This window comes from Typha latifolia, chromosome 13, assembly GCF_019914945.1.
Source record: "Typha latifolia isolate L0001 chromosome 13, TyphaL0001v2, whole genome shotgun sequence".
NCBI lineage: Eukaryota > Viridiplantae > Streptophyta > Magnoliopsida > Poales > Typhaceae > Typha > Typha latifolia.
Genome location: NC_133098.1, coordinates 4,113,108 through 4,135,018, shown reverse-complemented (window position 1 = coordinate 4,135,018; position 21,911 = coordinate 4,113,108). Strand labels below are relative to the sequence as shown.

At 39.5% G+C, this 21,911-nt stretch overlaps 1 protein-coding gene across 3 annotated transcripts in view; it reads left to right on the top strand.

The window, feature by feature from the left end:
• LOC140799774 (ABC transporter C family member 13) overlaps window positions 1-15,922 on the top strand; it is a 55,498-nt gene extending 39,576 nt beyond the window's left edge. For 2 of the 3 annotated variants that reach the window (XM_073154232.1, XM_073154234.1), the window contains exons 15-36: window positions 299-416; window positions 507-623; window positions 716-796; window positions 883-1,152; window positions 8,850-8,951; window positions 9,031-9,098; window positions 9,305-9,436; window positions 9,519-9,666; window positions 10,006-10,292; window positions 10,458-10,605; window positions 10,755-10,930; window positions 11,043-11,154; window positions 11,253-11,306; window positions 11,842-11,964; window positions 12,527-12,625; window positions 12,823-12,919; window positions 13,048-13,154; window positions 13,225-13,386; window positions 13,514-13,701; window positions 13,853-14,045; window positions 15,064-15,231; window positions 15,615-15,922. In XM_073154232.1, coding sequence (XP_073010333.1) covers window positions 299-416; window positions 507-623; window positions 716-796; window positions 883-1,152; window positions 8,850-8,951; window positions 9,031-9,098; window positions 9,305-9,436; window positions 9,519-9,666; window positions 10,006-10,292; window positions 10,458-10,605; window positions 10,755-10,930; window positions 11,043-11,154; window positions 11,253-11,306; window positions 11,842-11,964; window positions 12,527-12,625; window positions 12,823-12,919; window positions 13,048-13,154; window positions 13,225-13,386; window positions 13,514-13,701; window positions 13,853-14,045; window positions 15,064-15,231; window positions 15,615-15,695 — 3,031 coding nt within the window. In that variant the 3' untranslated portion in view covers window positions 15,696-15,922. Of the gene's footprint in view, window positions 1-298; window positions 417-506; window positions 624-715; window positions 797-882; window positions 1,153-8,849; window positions 8,952-9,030; window positions 9,099-9,304; window positions 9,437-9,518; window positions 9,667-10,005; window positions 10,293-10,457; window positions 10,606-10,754; window positions 10,931-11,042; window positions 11,155-11,252; window positions 11,307-11,841; window positions 11,965-12,526; window positions 12,626-12,822; window positions 12,920-13,043; window positions 13,155-13,224; window positions 13,387-13,513; window positions 13,702-13,852; window positions 14,046-15,063; window positions 15,232-15,614 lie in introns of all 3 variants that reach the window. The other variant, XM_073154233.1, reaches the window with a different exon arrangement.
• The last annotated feature ends 5,989 nt before the right edge of the window (window positions 15,923-21,911 follow it).

Sequence of the window (21,911 nt, the reverse complement as noted above, 5' to 3'; positions counted from 1 at the left end):
ACATATATATTGAGCTAATATGAGCCGAGCTCGAGTGAACCAAGCCCGGCACGAGCTCAACTTCTTTAATAAATGAGCTCAAATTTTTTGTGCTTGAGCTTGAGTTGTTTAGAGCTTGAGCTCAAGAAGTTTGTGAGCCAACTATTCCGATCAGCACTACTAATTGCCTCTATCCTTTCATTTGTAACTTTTTATGCCAAATTATACCTTGTGCATCCTTATATTCTACTGAAATGTCAAGAGAATCAATTACTTATGCGCAAAATGAAGAAAATTTATAGAAAATTTTCATGATCAGGATTAGAAGTGCTGGAGAAGTTCTCACACATATAAGAACAATGAAAATGTATAACTGGGAAGACCTATTCACCAAGCGTTTGATGGATAGAAGAGAGTTGGAAGTGAAACACCTCTCAGTATGCTATGATTCATTTCACCCCATTGGACCTATACTTTCTTAGTTTCTTTAACGTTATATTTGTTAATCTATAAATTCCATGTTGTAGACTCGGAAATATTTGGATGCGTGGTGTGTATATTTCTGGGCAACCACTCCAACACTTTTCTCTCTATTTACATTTCTCGTGTTTGTACTAATGGGTCATTCGTTGGATGCTGCTACGGTAACACAAAACCTCCTTGTTATTTTCATTTTATGTTTAACTTTTTAAGTATATATTTTAAATAATAAATGCCTGCTGGACATTTCCTGCAGGTTTTCACTTGTGTTGCACTATTCAACACATTGATATCTCCTTTGAATTCCTTCCCGTGGGTGATCAATGGAATTATTGATGTAAGTTAACTGCTCTTGTCATCCTTTTTAATGTTGTGTTGTTGACATATATTACTTTCACAGAATTATTTAATGTGGTATCCCAGGCAATAATTTCTACGCGAAGGTTGAGCAATTATTTGTCCTGTCCTGAGCATAATGCTGAATTTGAAAATATTTCCTCCAGAGAGTTACCAACAGATGATCTAGCATGTCAATTTCATAGAGAGAGTAATGCAATTGAAACTCCTATTCCTATCAGCCTTCAAGATGCACACTTTTCCTGGTCTAGCAGCTCTGAGGTTGTGAAACATGCAGTTCTGAATAGTATCTCTCTGCAACTACCCAAGAATCTTCTGGTTGCTATTATTGGAGAGGTCAGATTGATGTTTTCTATCTTAAACTAGCTTGATTAACATAGTATTAAGATTTAAGATTTACTAATTCTTGAGCTTTTTAGCATCTTCCTTTGTTTAGGAAAGAATAATAAACCACCATTCCTTCATTTAATATCTGAATGGTAGTAAATTACAGGTCAGGATTATAACATGCTTTGAAGGAAAATTACTTTAATATGCTTTTGATTTTTTCCATGAAAGTTTGTCTTAATTATCTTACTTTATTAAGCAGTCTATTTGCATTTCTCCTTATTTCGTCAATCACATCCCTATATGCTAGAATCAAGTTGGAATTAACCTATTATTTCTTCTATCTTCATGTCTTATCAATAAATATTGCTCGTGTTTTACTGTGCACAAATTGCCCCTACCTCTAATATATAGCTGTAACATGATCACATTGTTTAGGTAAAATGACTGGGTAGGATTTAGATCACGTGAATACATGGTCTCATCTTTAAGAGTTAATTAAGTCGTTATACAAATGTGAAAAATAGTTAAATACTGTCAAGAAGATTTATTTCACTTAGAATGACAAGTAATAACCACAATATGAAATGCAAGGGCACATAGCAAACACAATGATGTTAATGTGGAAAAAAACCTTCATCAAATAAGGGTAGAAAAACCAACTATCTCCTCTTGAGGACAAAAAAGCATTCAAATAATCAACATTATGAGGCACTTACAAATAATTTGATATTACCCACAACTATCTTTGAAGTGCTAATTGACTCTTTTAATGCATCGCTTCCCGTGCTTGGTATCTAAATGTAGTGACTCTTAAGATTGAAGTTCTGCCTCTGTGACTCAATAAAGTGGCAAACCCAATCTTTAATGAGGTAGAAATCTACCAAATTGAGGTATGAAGACCGCACAGATCATCTCTCCATGACTCCTCCTTTGCATGATCTTCAAATAGACTACCCTTCCTCGATCATCACGTCAACTTGCTTTATCAAAAAAAGTCTTAGCCACCGATTTGTCCTCTGGGATTGGTGCTCTATTTACCTCAAGACATCCTTTATATAGTCCCAGAATGTAGGCATCCAATAAGCCCTAATTTGAAGACAGCCAGACTAAAGGAAGAATCTTCTACTCTTTCTGAATGGATTAAATCTCGTTTGATGCTTGAGTGCTCTAAGCATATCTCGTTGCAACCAAAGTTCTCAGTATTAAGATTGGTATTGATCGTCCGAAAAAACAATACGTATTAGCCGTGTCGGATCGGACTATTTTTTAATTACATAAAATTCTAAATATTATTTAAAAATATAGAAAAGTTTCTAAAAATTTTAAAAAAATGGCAGAAAAATAAGAAAATAGAAATTACTCACATATGGAGTCTAAACTTAATTTTTTTTCTTATTTAAGAAAATACTCACTCAAATTTTTTTTACTTTTTTCCTCTCTCTGGCTCTCAACAACTGGTGTTGGTGCTGCAGGGGCGCTGCAGCAGCTATGGTTGCTTCATCGCAAGCAGTGGAGAAGAGGAGAAAGGAGAAAGAGAGGATTTTGGTGAATGTATTTCTCATGGAATGATAAAGGGGGCATTAGCCCTATTTATACAAAGTCACCATATATCTAAATAGATAAATAAAATAAAATCAAATAACTCTAATACCCCCCTTCAAACTCAAGGTGGATCATAAATTGAGAGTTTGCTAACTAAATACTCAAAACGAGGAAGAGGAAGTGACTTCGTGAAAAAGTCGGCAATCTACTTCTCAGTGCTAAGGCGATGGAGGGAAATGATGCTAGCTCGGTACTCCTGACGAGTGTAGTGCATATCAACTTCAATGTGCTTCGTCCTCTCATGAAAAATAGGATTTTCAGCGAGCTTTTTAGCACTATCATTGTCGACATAAAGAGGAGTTGGGAGGGGCAATGGAACACCCATATCATTAAGGAGGCGACGGAGCCAAATAATCTCTTTAGTCACCGTACACATAGCACGATACTCTGACTCAGTACTAGAGAGAGACGCCACATTCTGTTTCTTGCTGCGCTAGAAAATTAGGGAGTCTCCCAGAAAAATGCAGAAGCCAGTAGTAGACTTCCGATCAGAATTGTCGCCAGCATAGTCTACATCGGAATAAGCTCGCAGAACTAAAATGGAAGTCGATGGCATGAAAAGAGAGCAGGTAATGGTGCCATGAAGATATCGAAGAATACGAATAAGAGCGGCATAGTGGGCAGATCGAGGAGCCTGTATGAACTGAGTGACAAGACCAACTGCATGAGAGATATCAGACCGGGTAATAATCAGATAAACGAGTGCCCCGACCAGCTGACGATATCTAGTCGGATCTGGAAGAAGCTGACCGTCATCGGGTTGAAGCTTCACATGAAGCTCGACTGGGGTAGCAACGAGACAAGTGTCAGTGATAGTAGCACGACTGAGAATGTCTATAATATACTTTTGTTGGGACAGCAAAAGACCATGAGATAACTGAGAATGTCTATAATATATTTTTGTTGGGACAGCAAAAGATCATGAGATGACTGAGCAATTTTGATACCTAGAAAGTATCGAAAAGGACCAAGGTCCTTTATCTCAAACTGACTCTGAAGATGCTGCTGAAGAGAGCAGATCCCGGCCGAATCATCTCCGGTGATAATTGTCACGACCCAAAATAGGAATCATGACCGGCCATGCATCTCAATATGCTTGAGATGCACGAAGCCTTACCAATACTCTCTACGTATAGATGACAAGATAAATAAATAAAATGAGAATGTGCTTTATTAAAATTTTATTACTAAATGCAATTAAAATAAAAACAATGTTAATGTTTTTGAGTCTCTAAAATAAAATAAAAATAAAATAAAATATTCTAATCTAAAGCACAAAATCTAAAAGAGCGGAAGGGTAAATAGGTCAATCCTAAGTGGAGGTGGAATCCGGGTACATCACGCTCAGTCGCCCCGCTGTCTATTACCTGAAATAAATAAACAAATACAAAAAAAACAATAGAACTCGTGAGCCAACAACTATAGCTCAGTGAGTGGAATCCACTCGAACCAAATAAATTTTAAAACATATTAATGCTGAATAAATTAAACTAAAAGCAACAATATCCATCATAATATGCAATAGGCATGTTCTCTACATAGTAACAATGATAACAATAGAGAAATGTCACAACTTGTAACCTTGCACGTTTTCAACATATTAACATCTTTTTGATATTTATATTGTCATATGTCTCAATGGGTCTAAACCCTGTGGATCCACATCAACTAGAAGTCATCTCAAGATGACGCTCGGGACTTTTCTTCATAGCTGATCCGGTTAGGGTCATCAGAGGGTATCACCCTGTGATCAACACATTCTGTCTTTTCCTCTAACCGTTGAGAGAAGTTAGAGTCACCTAGGAAATTTTCTCATACTTCCTAGGACTATTCCCTAACCCCGCCAGAGTCACCTAAGAAAGTCACCGTAGTGATCTAATTTAGGACTTTCCCCTGGACTTCCAGATAGACTTGAGTCACCACGGAAAAATCGCAAATGATTTATAGCGGGACTGTTCTCTAAGTCGTATCAATACTAGTCTTATTTTTCTTTTCACAATTTTTCAATATTTGCACGAAGTATGGTGATGCACTGAATATAATAATTAAATGCACACAGGAAATAAAACAATTAAATTTTCGCACGTACAGATGAAATAAATAGATTTGCACACAGAAATTGTAACAATTTAATTTTTACATATAAGGGTGAAATAAATAATTTGCACACGTAAAATTTACATGGTCCGACAAAAATACGAAATACAATAAAATAAATATGTGAGTGAACCCACTCACCCGAGTCTAGGCAAGACAACCAAAATCTCAAATCTCTAGCCCACGAACTAAAAATCACCACCGGGAGGAGTGTGGTGGGTCCATTTCCTCCGGCGACGCTCCGCCGGGCCGATTCCACGGCGATGACTCCGACGGTGAGGAAGAAGCGACGAAGAAGGAGGAAAGGAGAGAGAGAAGAGGGTCGGGGGTTATCGGTATTAAGTAGAGAGAGAGAAAAAGAGATTAGGGTTTAATTTATAGTTTAGATGAGGATCAAATCTAATCCGATCCGGATTAGATGAAATCCCTTCTTTCCCGCTGTGCACCGGAGAGGGAGAGGGGAGGGGCTGCACGTGCACCCTCCTCTCTCAACCCAATTTTTTTTTTTTTCTGGTCCTAACAATAATCATATCATCGACATATAGAAGGAGGACCCGACCGTGAGCAGAAGACCACAGAAACATAGATGGCTCAAAGGGACTCTTCTGAAATTCGTAGGCTATGAGAACGCTACGAAATCGATCAAACCAGGCACGAGGAGCCTGCTTAAGCCCATAGATAGCTCGTCGTAGTCGACAGATATGACCTAGGGGAAGAGGGAAACCAGGTGGAGGATTCATGTACACCTCCTCGTTAAGAAGACCATGAAGAAAAGCATTCTTCACATCCATCTGATGAAGAGGCCACTGGCGACTGGAAACAATCGCAAGAATAGTACGGACAGAGGTCATCCGGGCAACAGGAGCAAAGGTCTCCTCATAGTCTATCTTGTATTCCTAAGTAAAGCCCTGAGCAACCAGACGAGCTTTGTACCTAGCAATGGATTCATCAGGCCGATACTTGACCTTAAAAATCCATTTGCAGCTAACAGGCACGATGTCAGGTGGGCGGGGGACAACATCCCAAGTATTCATCTGCTGAAGAGCTTGAAGCTCATCTGTCATAGCCTGCTGCCACTCTGGAACCTAGATGGCCTCACAATATGACCTGGGTTAAGGGGTGGAGTGGATGGCTGCAAGAAAGGTGTGAAACTGGGGAGAGTATGTAGCGGAAGACATTAGAAAACCATACAAATTGGGAGGGCGATGCTCACGCTCTGGATAACGACGAGCGGGTGCAGGAGCCGTCACAGTAGAGGATGGGATGGTCAGAGGGATACTACCTATAGAGGGAGGCTCAATTGTAGGAGGGGGACACGACCTACGAGTGTAGAAGTATGGAAAGTTCGTCATGGGAGGGGGGTACTCTGAAAGAGCTGGAACCTCAGTGAGAGAGCGGTCTGGAGTGGTAGGTGAAAGTGATAGTAAAGGAGTATCAATGGGTAGAGGAGTATCAGGCAAGTGGGGGGCAAATGGTGGGGCTGAGGTAGGGACATCTGAGGGGACAGAAGATAGGATAGATGTAGGAAGATCTAGAAAAGATAAGTCTAAGGGAGCCAAAGTATCGAAGGTGAAAAAATGTATCTCTTCTAGAAAAGTGACATGGCGTGATATCCTTAAACGACGAGCATAAGTGTCATAACAATGATAGCTTTTATGCTCAGGACTATATCCTAGAAAGACGCATTTAGCTGCACGAAGGGACAACTTGTTGTATTCACCCAGAGGAAGAAGAACAAAACAGGTGCACCCAAAGACACGAAGATGACCATAAGATGGTTAAATACCATAGAGACGCTCGTACGGGGTCACACTACCAAAAATCGAAGATGGAGTTCGATTGATTAGATAGAGAGCAGTAAGAAGAGCCTCAGCCCAATAAGAACGAGGAACAGAAGCCTCAAAGAGAAGAGCACGAGTGGTCTCAAGAAGATGACGATGCTTTCGTTCGGCAACACTATTTTGAGCAGGGGTATAAGGACACGACTGTTGAGGTAGAGTGCGAGCACCGTCAGATCAGAAGATCTTTAATAGATCAAACTGAGTATGAACCATAGAAGAGAAATCACGATAGATCTGACATACCTCAAAATACTGACGCATAAGGTAAATCCAGGTGAAACGAGAGAAATCATCAATAAAACATACATAATAGAGAAAACCAAGACCAGGAGAAAGGGGAGCAGGACCCCAAATGTCAGAGTGCACAAGATCGAAAGGTGAATCAGAGATACTTTCACTAAGAGGAAAAGAAAGAGCCCGATGTTTTGCCAACCTACAGCCAGTGCAAGGAGACAAACAAGAAAAATGACTACTGCCTAAGGATCTAGACTTGGATAACGTCTTGAGACGTTGACTCGATACATGACCTAGACGCCGATGCCACAGATCTGAAAGAGATAGGGGAGTGACAGGACAAACGCTGGGACTAGGTGGAGGAAGATGAAGCTGGTCTAGATAGTAGAGCCCATGAATTCGAGTACCGATCCCAATCCTCTGGCCTGTTGACGTGTCCTGCACAACACACGAAGTAGAAGAGAAGGATACAGTGTAACAAGAGTTAGAAAGCTGAGTAACAGAAATAAAGCTCATTGTAAGACCAGGAACAAACCAAACATCAAATAAAGTAAGACGACTAGTAGGATCCGTGGTCGGGGTGATGTAACCAATGTGAGAGATGGGATAATGAGTCCCATCAGCAGTATGAACATGAGGAAGAGCGGTGGGGGTAGGGGTGAGACTAGTGAAAATGGATGAGTCACCAGTCATATGATGTGAGGCGCCAGAATCAAAAATTCAAGATTTTGTCATACCAGAGAAAACAGAGGCACAAATAGAGACACCAGTGAAGCTAAAGCTCTCATGGCTAACCAAAACACAAGGTGCCATTAAAAGAGACAACCTATCAAACACCTTGAGGGTGTTTCGATTTTTTTTTTTTTTTTTTTTTGACTTAGGCCTTCGTCAAACACTCGGTGAACAGTGCTGTTAACCTTGACACGCTACCAAATAGATGTAAATTTGGTCAAGTCTGCTGAAAACTTGAGGGCTCGACATAGTAGACTTTCGTCGAACATTTGGTGAGCAATTGCTGAAAAAAAAAACTGCTAAAGAATAAGAGCTCGCCACGCTGACATTTCGTCGAACATTATGTGGGCACTTGCTGGAAACCAATTCTGCTACTGTGCTGCTGTTGCATTTGACACACTAAACTTTTGTCGAACACCTGGTGAGCGAAAACTTTGAATAGTGCTGCTGAATGAAAGAGCTGAGGACAAGTGAACTTCCGTTGAACACTTGATAGGCACTAGCTAAAAAATGGGTTGCTGTGCAGAAAAAGAGGGTTGTGGATACTCTAACTTTCGTCGAACACTTGGTGGGCGCTTGCTGAAAACAGTGCTGCTGGAAAAGACTGCGACTATGGTGATGGTAAGGAGAGGAGCTCGCGCCAAGGGAGAAGCACAGTTGTGGCTAACTGCTGCTGCAGTGACGTGGCTGCTGCTGCTCTTGCTGCAGCGGCGGTGATTGCTGCTGCAGCAATGGTGGCTACTGCGGTGGTGGCTGCTGTAGACAAGATGTCGAAGTGAGAGGGAGAGGCTACTATGGAACTGTCGAGCTTGAAGAGGGTGAAGGAAAGAAAAAAAAATCCAAAGAGCAGTGAGATAGAGAGAGAGTGTTGGAGGAGAGATCCAATCTTAAGAAATGTCCCTAATGATCGGGAAACTCTGATACCATGAAACAATAGAAGATCCAAACCTAGAATAGGTTTGGAGAGAAGAGAAAGGAGAAGAGGAGAAGAAGAGAAGAGAGGATTTTGGTGAATGTATTTCTCATGGAATGATAAAGGGGGCATTAGCCCTATTTATATAAAGTCACCATATATCTAAATAGATAAATAAAATCAAATCAAATAACTCTAATACCAAATATTCAGCATATGTTTTATCTTGACTAATATCACTAGCATATCTTGGAGTCATACTTTGGTCTTTATTGCTTTTTCAGGTTGGTTCTGGCAAGACATCCTTGATAAACTCCATTCTTGGAGAGATGCAGCTTATTCATGGGGTTGTACATTCCCATGGCTCAATTGCATATGTACCACAGGTTTTATTTGCAAAACGACTATGATTTCACTTGTAATTTGTTTCTCAGATTTATTGCTGATGCCTAATGGTTGTTGTAGGTTCCTTGGATCTTGTCAGGTTCATTGCGTGATAACATTTTGCTTGGGAAACAATTTGATGCTAGAAGGTGGAGTTAAGCAAACATAACTGCATTTTTCATGTTTACCATCTCCCTGGCCTCCTATCAAGCTAATCCTATCTTAGATTCTTTTATTGTAAAACTTGTACTCGTCTTGTTTTCAACAAATGATGCTAATAGTTCTTCATTGAATATCTGACAAATGAGTTGTCTTCTCCCATCTGACAAAGTGCTTGGATTGCCTTTTAATATAGATATGGAGAAGTATTAAAGGCTTGTACACTTGATGTTGATATATCTTTAATGGTTGGAGGTGATATGTTGCATATTGGGGAAAAAGGAATGAACTTATCTGGTGGACAGAGAGCACGTCTTGCATTAGCAAGGTGAAGCTTTCCTTCCCTAAAAGCTGTTATGGAGGTTGCAAACTTTTGATTTCTGATGTCATAACTACTTGAATATTTACAGGGCTGTTTATCAAGACTCTGATATTTACCTACTTGATGATATACTTAGTGCTGTTGATCCGCAAGTTGCTCTCTGGATCTTACAGAAAACTATCCTGGGGCCTTTGATGAAACAGAAAACACGGTTGCTATGTACTCATAATCTTCAGGTTGCATTTGATAGATATTACATTAGGATTCTTATAACATAATATAATTTCTTGTATTTATTTGGAAAATGTAATTTTCAATTTTTGTGCTCTTCTGAACATTAAGATTGCCATGTTGATACACTTCCATGATTCATTATGATCATGCATATCTGGAAATATGTTAGACAACAAGGTAAGTTCTTAGCATTCATTCTACAATAGTGCAATATATACTGAACTGTTGGTAATTGGAATTACTATTAATTTTCAGAAACCAATAAACAAAATGAATTTTTTGGTCTCGTAGAAGAATAAGAGAAGAGGGGAGTTAAGAGCTTTTTGTTCCTCTTTATGCAGGCCATTTCTGCTGCTGATATGATCATTCTTATGGATAAAGGACACATAAAGTGGGCTGGGACATCAGCTGGTTTTAAAACATCTCCATATTCAACAATATGTAAACCAGATGATTCAAATATCTTGCCGTCAACATTCTTGGAAGAAGAGAAGAGGACAAGTGCTTCCAGTCAGTTGGACTCCAGTCTATTGCTAGAAATTGATGCTGTAGCTGCTTCGGATGAATTACAAGAGAGTACTGAAAAAGAGATAAGAAAAGAGGGCAAAGTTGAACTTAGTGTGTACAAGTGAGTGAATTATAGCTGTGGAAATCTTGGGAATAGCTATGTTTAAAATTTAGATTATAAATGAAGTAAATAACTTCAGCAAAACTAAGCAAGCGAGTTATATCCTGATGAGAAGCTATACATATTTTATCTACAACTTTTGAGCTGTTTCCATCCATTTTACAGAAGTTATGCAATGTTTGCCAGCTGGCCAGTTGTTATTCTCATATGTGTCTCAGCCTTTTTCATGCAAGCATCTCGCAACGGAAATGACCTCTGGTTATCGTACTGGGTTGATACTACTACTGGCACTGAGTACACAAGCTTTTATCTGGTAACAATATGTGCATTTTCTCCATTTCAACGCAATTGCCACAAAAGTTACAGCATACATTTCTTTGATCCTTTGCATGCATGCAGTTATGAAATCTCTTCATAACTAGTGCATGCACCAGTATGCTGATCAAGACATGATTTGTGTAGGTCATTCTTTCCATATTTGGTTTCATAAACTCCCTTTTCACCTTGGCAAGGGCATTCTCTTTTGCAAATGGTGGTCTCCGTGCTGCAATTCGGGTGCATGCCGAACTTCTTAATAAACTACTCAATGCACCTGTTTATTTTTTTGATCAAAATCCTAGTGGCCGAGTTCTTAACAGGTAGTTGTACTTCAAAACCTTATAGAAACTCTTGAATGAGTAAATTTCCTATGTTAGCTTTCAGAAACTCTTGAGTGGATATATTCTCTAATCGAACTATTTTGTTTTGCAGATTATCATCAGATCTTTACACAGTGGATGATTCGCTTCCATTTATCCTAAATATTCTTATGGCTAACTTCTTCAGTTTGTTGGGCATTGCGGTAGTTTTGTCCTATGCACAGGTAAATATAAAAGAAGGCATCAATTTTGGCCGTGTTATGACTGAATCAGTGTTCTAAAGCAGAAACTAAGATTGTTACCCATAAATGGCATCGTTCAGGTCTTTTTCTTGCTCCTATTATTTCCATTTTGGTATGTCTACAGAAAATTGCAGGTACTTATCCTCCCACTTCTTGCAACATGTCATACTTATTTTTATTTAAACTTGTGTCATATAGAATGATTTTTATATTTTGCATAATTTTGAGGCACATAGACTATGTGACAGTTTGAACATTATGTGCCAATGATGACATCCATTACTATATGACATCAACATGCTAGCTTATCAAATTTTAACTTTTGGTTTGATACGTTTTATGATATTCAGATCTTCATGATTAAATCTCATGGGGCTCAAATCTTCTTGATGCCTGAAATAGTAAATCAAATTTGATGTAATCAAGTCTGAAATAGTATTGGGAGATCACTATTTCATGACAATTACAATTTGCAATAAGAGGTGTCCTCAAGTCTGAAAATTTACTATTTTATAACAGTGTCTCCTAATTTGTATATGATTACTTCATATTTTGTCATTTATATAGTGACTACTAATTTCCTGTATAGATCTATCATCTATGTGTATCTGCTTGTAATAGATAAAACATGTTACATCATTATGCAGGAGAAAATAATGTTTTTTATAGTTCTACTATAGGTCAACATCACGTGAACTCCGGAGGCTTGACAGTGTTGCTCGTTCACCTATCTATTCATCTTTTACAGAAACATTGGATGGCTCATCAACTGTAAGGGCATTTCAGAAAGAGGTAATGATAGTTCCTTAGTTTCATTATATAAATCTTACCAAATAGACAAAATTTTGTTCAGATTTTTATTATGAAATGCTATGATTTCTTAATTTATTCATGACACTTTTCTAGGTTCTAGATTATGCACCTTTTCTACTTGTGTTCTTTGACCTTAAGAAGGAACAAAGAAATCTAGTGGATGCTTGCATAAGAACTTCTTTGGTCTGACCTCCCTTAGATCAAAGTGGATCAACTTTCTTTGGTCTGACCTATATATGGACTTTTCGTTGAATGCAGTTAATCAGATGGCTTCTCATGCTTCTTTCTTTTTTCTGTATGCGAATATATAAATAAAGAAGTGTAAATCAATAAGTATTTTTAGAGAACTGAAAATTTGGTAAATATGACCTACAAAATTCTTGTGGTTTTTTATGCAGAATGTAACGTAATATGTTATTTCTAATGTGTATTATTTGTTCACTGTGAGGCCATTATTACTCATAGCCTTTTACACTAAAATTCTAGTGTAGATGAAGTTTCTTTGAGATAATAAACTTATCTGATGGAAAATAATGTACAGGAATTATTCATGACCAGATTTATAGAACACATATCATTGTATCAGCAGACATCCTTCTCAGAGTTGACAGCAAGCTTGTGGCTCTCTTTGCGCCTCCAAGTATTATTCCTACTCTATTAAGTTTCTCATAGACGTTATTTTCATTCTGCCATTGGACGTATTTCGAGTGTTATCGAATGTAACATGTATTTCGAAGGAGTATTTTAAAATTAACTGAGCATCTCTTTTGGTGGAACTTTTAGCTTTTTTATGTAGTAGAATTTGTTTTTTCTGAAATAACCGGTAAATTGTTTTAGTTGTTGGCAGCATTTATCATTTTATCCATCTCCATGATGGCTGTTATTGGCTGTGGCAGACGTCTTCCATTTAGTTTTGGTACACCTGGACTGGTAGGTTTAACAAGGAAGAATCCTTAACTTTACATGCTAATCCTTTGGTTTCATAAGCTATTACTGGCAAGTAGACTATCTTGTGTCCAGAACTGTTCGATATTAAGCTAATATCTATTGCAATGCAGGTAGGCTTGGCCCTATCTTATGCAGCACCAGTTGTATCATTGTTGAGTAGCTTTCTGACTAGTTTCACAGAAACAGAGAAGGAAATGATCTCTGTTGAGAGAATTCTCGAGGTAAATGGATCATCTTTTTGTTGTCATAAAGCATTCACTTATCTTTGAAAGAATTGGTCAACACTTGTAGTATATGGATGTTCCTCAAGAAGAACTTCAAGGATCACAATGTCTTGGACCAAACTGGCCAACTGAAGGAAAAATTGAGTTTGAACATGTTACTCTTAGATACAAGCCAGCATTGCCTGCTGCTTTAAAGGATGTTTCATTTAGTATTGCTGCAGGCACGCAGGTACTATCTGATCATTGCAAGTTTCGTTTTCTAACCAAATTTTACTATTTCTAAGTGGAGAACATAGTATCTGATCATTTCCATTGGTTTCTTTTTCTATCAAATCTTTTACCGTATTATTTACTAGGTTGGAATAGTCGGGAGGACAGGAGCTGGGAAATCTAGTGTACTAAATGCCCTTTTTCGTCTAAGTCCCATCTGTGATGGGCGCATTTTGGTAGATGACCTTGATGTGGCTGAAATTGCTGTTAGAGATCTCCGTAGACATTTTGCGGCAGTTCCCCAAAGCCCATTCTTGTTTGAAGGAACTTTAAGGTAACTCTGCTATTTTTATCTTTTGCTTCCTACTCAAGTTTTATTCATGTTGCTCAAATCAGTACAGTTTCACTGAGGTATATTGCATCACATTTTAAATTGGAAAATTCACCCTTAGATAGTCAAGCTAGTTGTCTTTTGATTATTTTAGGGAAAATCTTGATCCTTTTGGTATGGCGAGCGACATAAAACTCTGGGAAGCTCTTGAAAGATGCCATATGAAGGCAGAGGTAGAGTCAGCTGGTGGACTTGACATCTATATAGAAGGAAGTGGAGGTATATCATTTTCAGTTGGCCAGCGACAGCTCATATGTCTTGCTCGTGCAATCATCAAGTCTTCCAAGGTTAATTTTTCGATAGCTGTCATTTGCAAAAAATATTTAACTGGAACATCTGAATTCAAAGTTCTATCAGTTTTTATTCAGATCTTGTGTCATTTAAGTCTATCAATAATCTGTGAAGGGGTACACCCAAGAGTAGTGCTGCTGCCACTTATGATCACAAGAGTAAAACTGTTTTCCTTCCAGCTTCCATCAGTGTCTCCTTTTTCTCCTTTCCTCCTCTTCATTACAGTCACATCGTTACCCTCACATCGCAGAGACCTGGTTAATATTCCCCGTTTGTCGTTCACCACTATCTCCCTTTGACACACATTAGAAAATGTTTGAATATTTTTCTTTATTTTAAAATTTTACATATCTTTGGTAAATGGAATTAGCTGTTACTGCTTACTAAAGGAGAGGGCAGAATGAATTGGTCGCACAACAATCTGCAAAGAGTCCAAAAATGCCTGTTCCTGTTAAAACATAGGGAACCAAGAAGAGGATCTAACAGATGGAAAAAAGAATCAAATCTTAAATATGTTTATCTACTGGTCTTATATTTTATCTACATTGCAATCTGGATTTCTCTGCTTGTCTGGTCTTTGTTGACCTCTCCTTCGATGAATCTGCTTTGTGATACCCCTTATCTGGAACAGCGAAAAAATATGTAGGGAAGGTACAAAATTTGACTATGATCACTCCCTGAATATTTCAGCATAAATTTGTCTAGAAGAGTTGAACCACTAAGTTCATAGCCACTAAAACAATTATTTCCCAAGTAGTATATATTATATATATCTATGTTATGTTACAAAAGCCTGGGCACAATTTTGCAATGATAACAGTTATTCGCAGCAAGTAATTTTCCTAGGAAGTTTCATTAGTAATATACAATAAGATTTGTCTATGAATTTTGTTTTTCCACTGTTCATGGATATGGCATTCTCTTAATGCTCGTTACTCTTTCCTTTGAATCGTTATCTTCCTGACTCTAGTGGTCAACTCTTCTAGTGCTTAACATACAATATGTTCTTTGTAGATACTTTGCCTTGACGAGTCCACAGCAAATATCGACACTGAAACAGCACTGCTGCTGCAGAATACTATTTCTAATGTATGCAGAGGCATGACAGTTCTCACTATAGCACATCGTGTCTCTACAGTAATGAAGATGGACCATCTTTTAGTTCTTGACCATGGTGTCCTTGTAAGCCTCTCTCTCTCTCTCTCTCTCTCTTATATACACGTGTGGGCCATGCGCGTGTGAGTGTGTTTGGGTTCTTAATTTTGTTAGGCCATCAGATATGGTGGCTTGGGGTCGAGGGGGGTGGGGGGAGAGAGGGTTTGGTAGACCCCCTACCTAATCCTCTTAGAGGAAAGAAATGCAACTATATCTACCATTATGATGAAGTTGATGTAGTTAATTCCACATAACACACTGCTATTCTATGAAAGATGACTCGATTTGAGCTTGAGAATGAATATGTTGCGGACCATGCTGCATCTCTCTCTTTTGGAGTTGGAAATTTTTAAATATGGCATATTTTATTTATCAGAGTAGTCTAAATATTAGTACTATCTTCCTCGTAGGTTGAACAAGGAAATCCAGAGTTTCTTTTGAAGAACAAATTCTCAAGATTTTCAAGCTTCGCCAAGGCATCTACAGTGTGACCCTCCGAAGTTATTCCGATTGTAACATAGCTACGGTAGTGTATCTTCTGTTTATAGTTTTACACAATATTCTCTCAGTGGAAAAGAGATGCATTCCTCTCTACTGCAACAAAGATGGAGATTTGTTACTGTTTTGATTATGTTGTCATGACTTTGTTGCGGCTTTCTCACTGATCAAGTATGTGTTCTGACGCCAGATTTGGTATTGAGTTTGTAGTGTTGGCTGAGGATACTTGTGCAAAGTGAATTTGTAGTTAGTTTATAGTTGGTCATTGTTAATTTGCGTTATTTATAATTTTATAAATATTAGATAGTAGATAGTTTTTACTATCCCTACCTTTCAAAGCAAAAGTGGTAATAATTTTTTTTAATGAACTGTCAGATTAACTTGTAGAACATAATCTGTAATTATTTTATATATTATATAAATATATGTGAGAGAATAAATATATTATTGGCTGTTTATCTAAGGCAAAAATTGACAGGATGTTATATTTTATTAAAATATATTAAATGCATAGGAGGCTTTTTTTTTCTCTTCACTATTCAATAAGGATAAAATTGGAAGAAAAAAATACAAATAAAAAGTCAACAATGGAAATGTAAAGTGAGCCTGAGTGAGAAAAATAGAATGTGAATTTTTTTTTTGTTGCAAATGTTTGTCTTATTCTAGAATTATGAGAGTAGGTTTTATGTTTATGTAGATTTTAATTGATATATAGATTAGACAATTAGATCAATTCACTAAAAAAAAAGTTCATAATAAACTTAATAGTACTTAAATGCAAAATTTATCAAATATTAATGTGAATCTTTGTAAGAAAAATTGAATCATGAGCACTTAACTAAGCTAAAATTTTGGATTGCTTCGGCGGGAGGTTCTGGGGAGTTTTTTTTTCTCCTTTCGATTCCTTCTCAGGACACGATTGGGACTAACAGCCTATTTTCTAGGCCTTCGCCTATTGTGGTCTCTCAGCGAGGGACCTCTCGAGGGGAACACCCATCCCTCCTTCCGAGTGTTGTGCGCAAGTTTGTCGTGGCGGTCGTGTACACAAGTGACGTACGTCAGGGAAAATGGTCAGAACGATCAACCTCTCTTCTATCCTTGAAGATTTGCTCGCCAAAATTGCTCCTCTAGACGGACGGTTGTATCATCTTGGACCCCCTTGCCTTAGAGAAGGACATGGAGGAATGACTCTTCTCTCTGTTTGGAAGATTTATGGGAAGACCCATTCTTATCGATATCCGTAGAAGCCTTATTGATCAGAGGTTGACAAATATTGAAAAAAAAATTGTCATTGGCATGAACAATAATTTTTATGTCTTTAAATTCTTATAGGAGGAAGATACGTTGTTTGTGCTAATAGAGGGTCCTTGGGTTTTCCAAGATTACATGCTAAATTTGATTCAAGCCGCAGCCGAAAGTTTTCAAGTCAGCATAAGTTTGGATACGACTACTTGATCTTCCATTCGATATTGGAAAATTCACAACCTCATTCTAGTAGTGACGTGCTCTGGTAAGCCCCTTAGAATTGATGATCTTAAGGATGTTTTCTAAAATGTTATGTATGAAAAATTGCCCATCATATGGTACAGCGAGTCATGCGAAAGGGGAGTGCATTAAGGAAAGGGCAAAGGTGCAAAGTGTCCCAAACTCAAACTCGGACAAGGTGGTGGCCATGGAGGTTGAGACTTTTGAGCCTACAGGTGTTAATTGTAGTCCTATGGAGAAGAAAGGGGATAGTGAGACGATGTCGCTTGTGGGCCAAACTAACCGGGTGAATCCTAGCCCTTCATCACGGGTTGGAATCCTAGTGATGGTTGAGGGGGAAAAGGTCACTAGCAAAATCTACCCTAGGACGCCTTGTGACCTAAAAAGCTTATCCAAGCATCAAGAACTGCCCTAAGGAATACTCGAGCCCATACAACCTATGCCTATCTTCGGAGGATACAAGTAACTATAAGGCGGTGGAGGGGATGGATGCCTTGGGTACTGAAACACCCAAACCTCCAAATACACGTGTAAACCGCGTGGGTAAATCCCCCCACGCGGTGTATCACATGACCTATTAGTACAAGGATTTCACAAGGCACACAACAGCACAATTTCACCATAAATAAACTCAATTATAAGAGTCCGGATACAAGTCCACAGGCCACAACAAGCCTTCCAAATATATATCCAAAATACAATACTAAAGTCCAAAATATAACATCGTCATCATGCCCTCGCAGGGGCTTAACACAACCAACAAACCTACTGGAAAGGAAAAGCAGCTACTCCTCGCTACCTGTACCTGCGTCCCCTAGCTCTGAAAATAATACCACCACGAGGTGGTGAGCTTACAGCCCAGCGAGTAGAATCCATACAATCTAAAAAAAATAATGAAAACACATGTGTATATCCAATGTATGCCTATACTTGCTAACGATAACGACATGCTTACTGAAAAGACTTACCACAATTTACTGAATCAATGCAGTCGATAAAGATTACCAGTCACTATCCTGGAACATGCTAGTTCCTAAACGTATCATGATAATTTCACACAGATATATAGCTTGATACAATCTCTTATTTGTACACATCTCAATCATAGGTTTTACATGTTATGCATAGCAATAAAATAGCAGTTTAGTCATCTCAGGCCTACCAAAGCATTAATCATACTTATCATCACTCACTAAGCTATTCACCACACAGGGTAAATACTCTCAAGAAACAATCATCCATCATATAATCATCCTTCGAGGGGAGATATATACACATCTAGCGGTAATGTCACATACACGTGTATGGCGACACTACATGTGACCGGTTGTCTGTGGCCATCAGACTAAGGACCCCAGTCGTAAGCCCGTATCTCACTCTCTCTAAATCATCACCGCTCTCAGCGGGAGAATCAGGAGCCCTTGGCTCATCCACAGACGCCCTAACCCTGCGTCGTCAGGTACCGCTAGAGTTATATCCCCGCCTTACAATCATATTTTTCTATCATTATAATCTAGTCCTAACTATGCAGTATAACTACCTGAATGCCACACAGGCTTCCCGACCTCAGGTGTAGGCCGCTAATAGTATAGTTATATAAGATATACTCTACCCTTAACCCTGGGCTGAGTGAGTAAGGGTACTGCATAGTCAGAATTCGACTATATAAAGCATGTTATAGTCATCATGATCATTACATTCTATATTCACAGCAATCATACATCTATGCAATAGTATACCATACAGGACACATGTAAAGCATTATCGCATTAATGTTTATGCTACATTAACATTCTCATAATGTTATGATGAGCAAGTTATCAATAACCACATATGCAAGGATATAATATGGTATACTAACTGCATGCATTAATACTGACATTTCCTACAGTGTCATGACATGTATAATGACTGTAATTATGTTATTCTAGATTTGTATAACTCTACTCTCCTGGGGGGTGTCTCCACAGTATGGTAAAACTCGGCAGTTAGCCGGCTCCTCCGGAAGCCCAAAATCCTCCTTACGCGGTATCAATTCTATTAATTCACGCAAGTAAGCCATACGTAAGATTAGCGAACTAATAGAATTAATTATCTTATTAGCGTATTTATGGTTGGCAATTACATGAGTCAGGGGTCTCCTAGGGCGAGTCTTATGTTATCCTAAAATTCACATGATACTAAATTATCATTACTAGGGATCAGGCTAATTAAATCAGGTGAAAAAGATAAACATGGTTATAGGGTCCAAATGGCCCCAAATGGGCTAGGCTAGAGGCAATGGGTAGGCTCAAACCCAACCCATTGGTGGGCTGGGTGCCCAGCCACGGCCCACCAAGGTTGGGATAGTGGGCTGCAGACTGCAGCCCACCCGACATTGGGCTAATGGGCTGCAGCCTGCAGCCCACTCGAGTCTAGGTGGGCTGCGGCCCGCAGCGGCCCACCTGCACGGCCGGGTGGGCTACGGTCTGCAGCCCACCCGAGTCCAAGACCGGGTGGGCTACGGCTGCGCCCCACCCGAAACCACTGTGGGGTGGGGCCGCGGCTGCCCCACCCAAAACCACACCAGGCCTGCAGCCCACCAACACCCATCTCCCACCCCCAATTCTTTCGGGGGAGGGAGACAGAAGGGAGGCGGAAAGCCCGAGGGGCTGCGACGCTAGCGACGCGGCACGAGGCCGACGGTGCCGACAGCACAGCACGGGGCCGGCGGCAGCGCAGCACGAGGCCGAGGAGGGGAAGAAAAAGGCGAGAAAGGAAGGAGGGGAGGAAGGCTTACCGGAGGAGGGGGGGCAAGCTTGAAGGCTCTCGGTCCGGGCTCCGTCGGCACCAGCGTCGGCAACCCGAGAGAGAGAAGAGGAAGAGGGGTAGTGAGGTGGAGAAGAGAATGAAGGGGGCTGCGGGATGGCTGCGGTGAGGGGGAAGAGATGAGGGAGACGGGGAAGGTGGCGTGCACGGCAAGGGAGAGGGAAGAAGGAGAAGGGAGGACGGGGAAGGTGGCGCGTGCGTCGAGATTTTTTTTTTTTTTTTTTTTTTTTGGTGTTACAGGTACCCCGACTAAGGAGGATTTTCCTCAACGACCTTTCAAGGCAAATCAGAATAGGGAAAGAATAAGGGCAAGGTTGTTGCCTTTTCTGTCCTTCCTAACACTAAAAAGATATATGATTATAATGGGGTCCAGGTTCACATTGGGTCTTGTGGAGGGCTGAGATCTAAGGGTTACCTCAAGGGTCACTTTAGCAACACTGAGTAATGGTGGCAAGCTTGGTGTCAGGGCTAGGAAGAATGACTCCCATCCTTCTTCTTCTCTTATGGCCAAGCTAAGATAACGTACAGCAGTCGGAATCTGGCTCATGGAGATAAAGAGAAGGAGGCCTTAAAATTGGTCGAGCACTACAAAGTTGCTGAAAAGATTAAGCAGACCTTGGAAAAGAATAATGAAGAAAGCCATGGAGGCAGTCATGGTGTAGCAGCCAAAGCGACCGAGAAAGAGAAGCTCATCCTTGTAGTAAGAAGAAGGTTCTTAGCATAAGGATGCTCATCCTTTTATCGATTTGGGTTTTTTCGGAGTTCATTATACTTATTGTAACAACTAGGAGGGGGTGGCTAGAATTTGTGAAAGGCTTGATAGTCTTTTCTAATTCTTACTGTATTCATCTTTTCTCTAATGCCTCTGTTATTCACCTTAAAAGCATTTCGTCTAATAACGCTCTTTTATTTATTAGTTGCACTAGCAAGATTGAACTTACCAAAAAGATTTTTCATTTTGAACATTTCTAGCTTGAATTTTTGGAATGGAAAGATGTGGTTGAATTTGTTTGGGCTAAGTGATCTTGTTCCTCCCCCATGCATAGGATTTCTCATCTTCTTTGCTCAGTTAAGCATAACCTTTTGAACTGGAATCATTCATTTGTTGGTAGATTGGAGTCAAATTCAGCTAATACTAAGATTACCATTAATTAGGTTGAGCTTAAGGATGCTATGGGGCTGGCTAATCCTACTACCTCATGAAGTTGAAGTGTCTCAACCACAAGCACTTGGTTGTGCTTAGACAAATTGTTGTCAAGTGGCACCAAAAATCCCATATAAAATGACTGCAAGTCAGTGATGCTAATACCATTTCTTTTTTGTACCTCTGCTCTTGTGCATAAGGGGGCACTTTTGTAATCAAATACCCTAATGGAGGGTTCCAATGTGTAGGGATGAAGGCAATCGTAGTTGAGTCTGCTCTCCAGACAGAGACATTGGCAATGCACATGGCCTTAGGTAAGGCAATCAAGCTGGGGATGCAATTTGTTATGGTGAAATCAGATTCCAATATCCTAGTGAACCTGCTAAGTCAAGTGATGATCCCTCTTGGAAGATCAAATATCTTTTGGAAGACTGTAGGACAATGTGTCAACGTTTTGATGGCATTGACATTAAACACACTTTCCGAGAGGCAAACAAGGTGGTTGATCTATATTTTTGAGTCCATCTTGTCTTGTCTCTTGAGTTTTCATTTCTGTGCTTACTTTTTGATACCGCGCTTATTATAGCAAGCGAATTGGAATACAGTTAGCTTGTGGTTTAATGGTTTAGTGATTTGGTTCGATTCGGTTGATCGCTCGACAGTGCGGTTGGCTTGATAGCTCGAAAGCGTAACGGTCTCGGAGCAAATGTTCGGCAATGCATATGACTTAAAACCTAGACTAAACAACTAAAAACTCAGTGGGGTTTAAGTG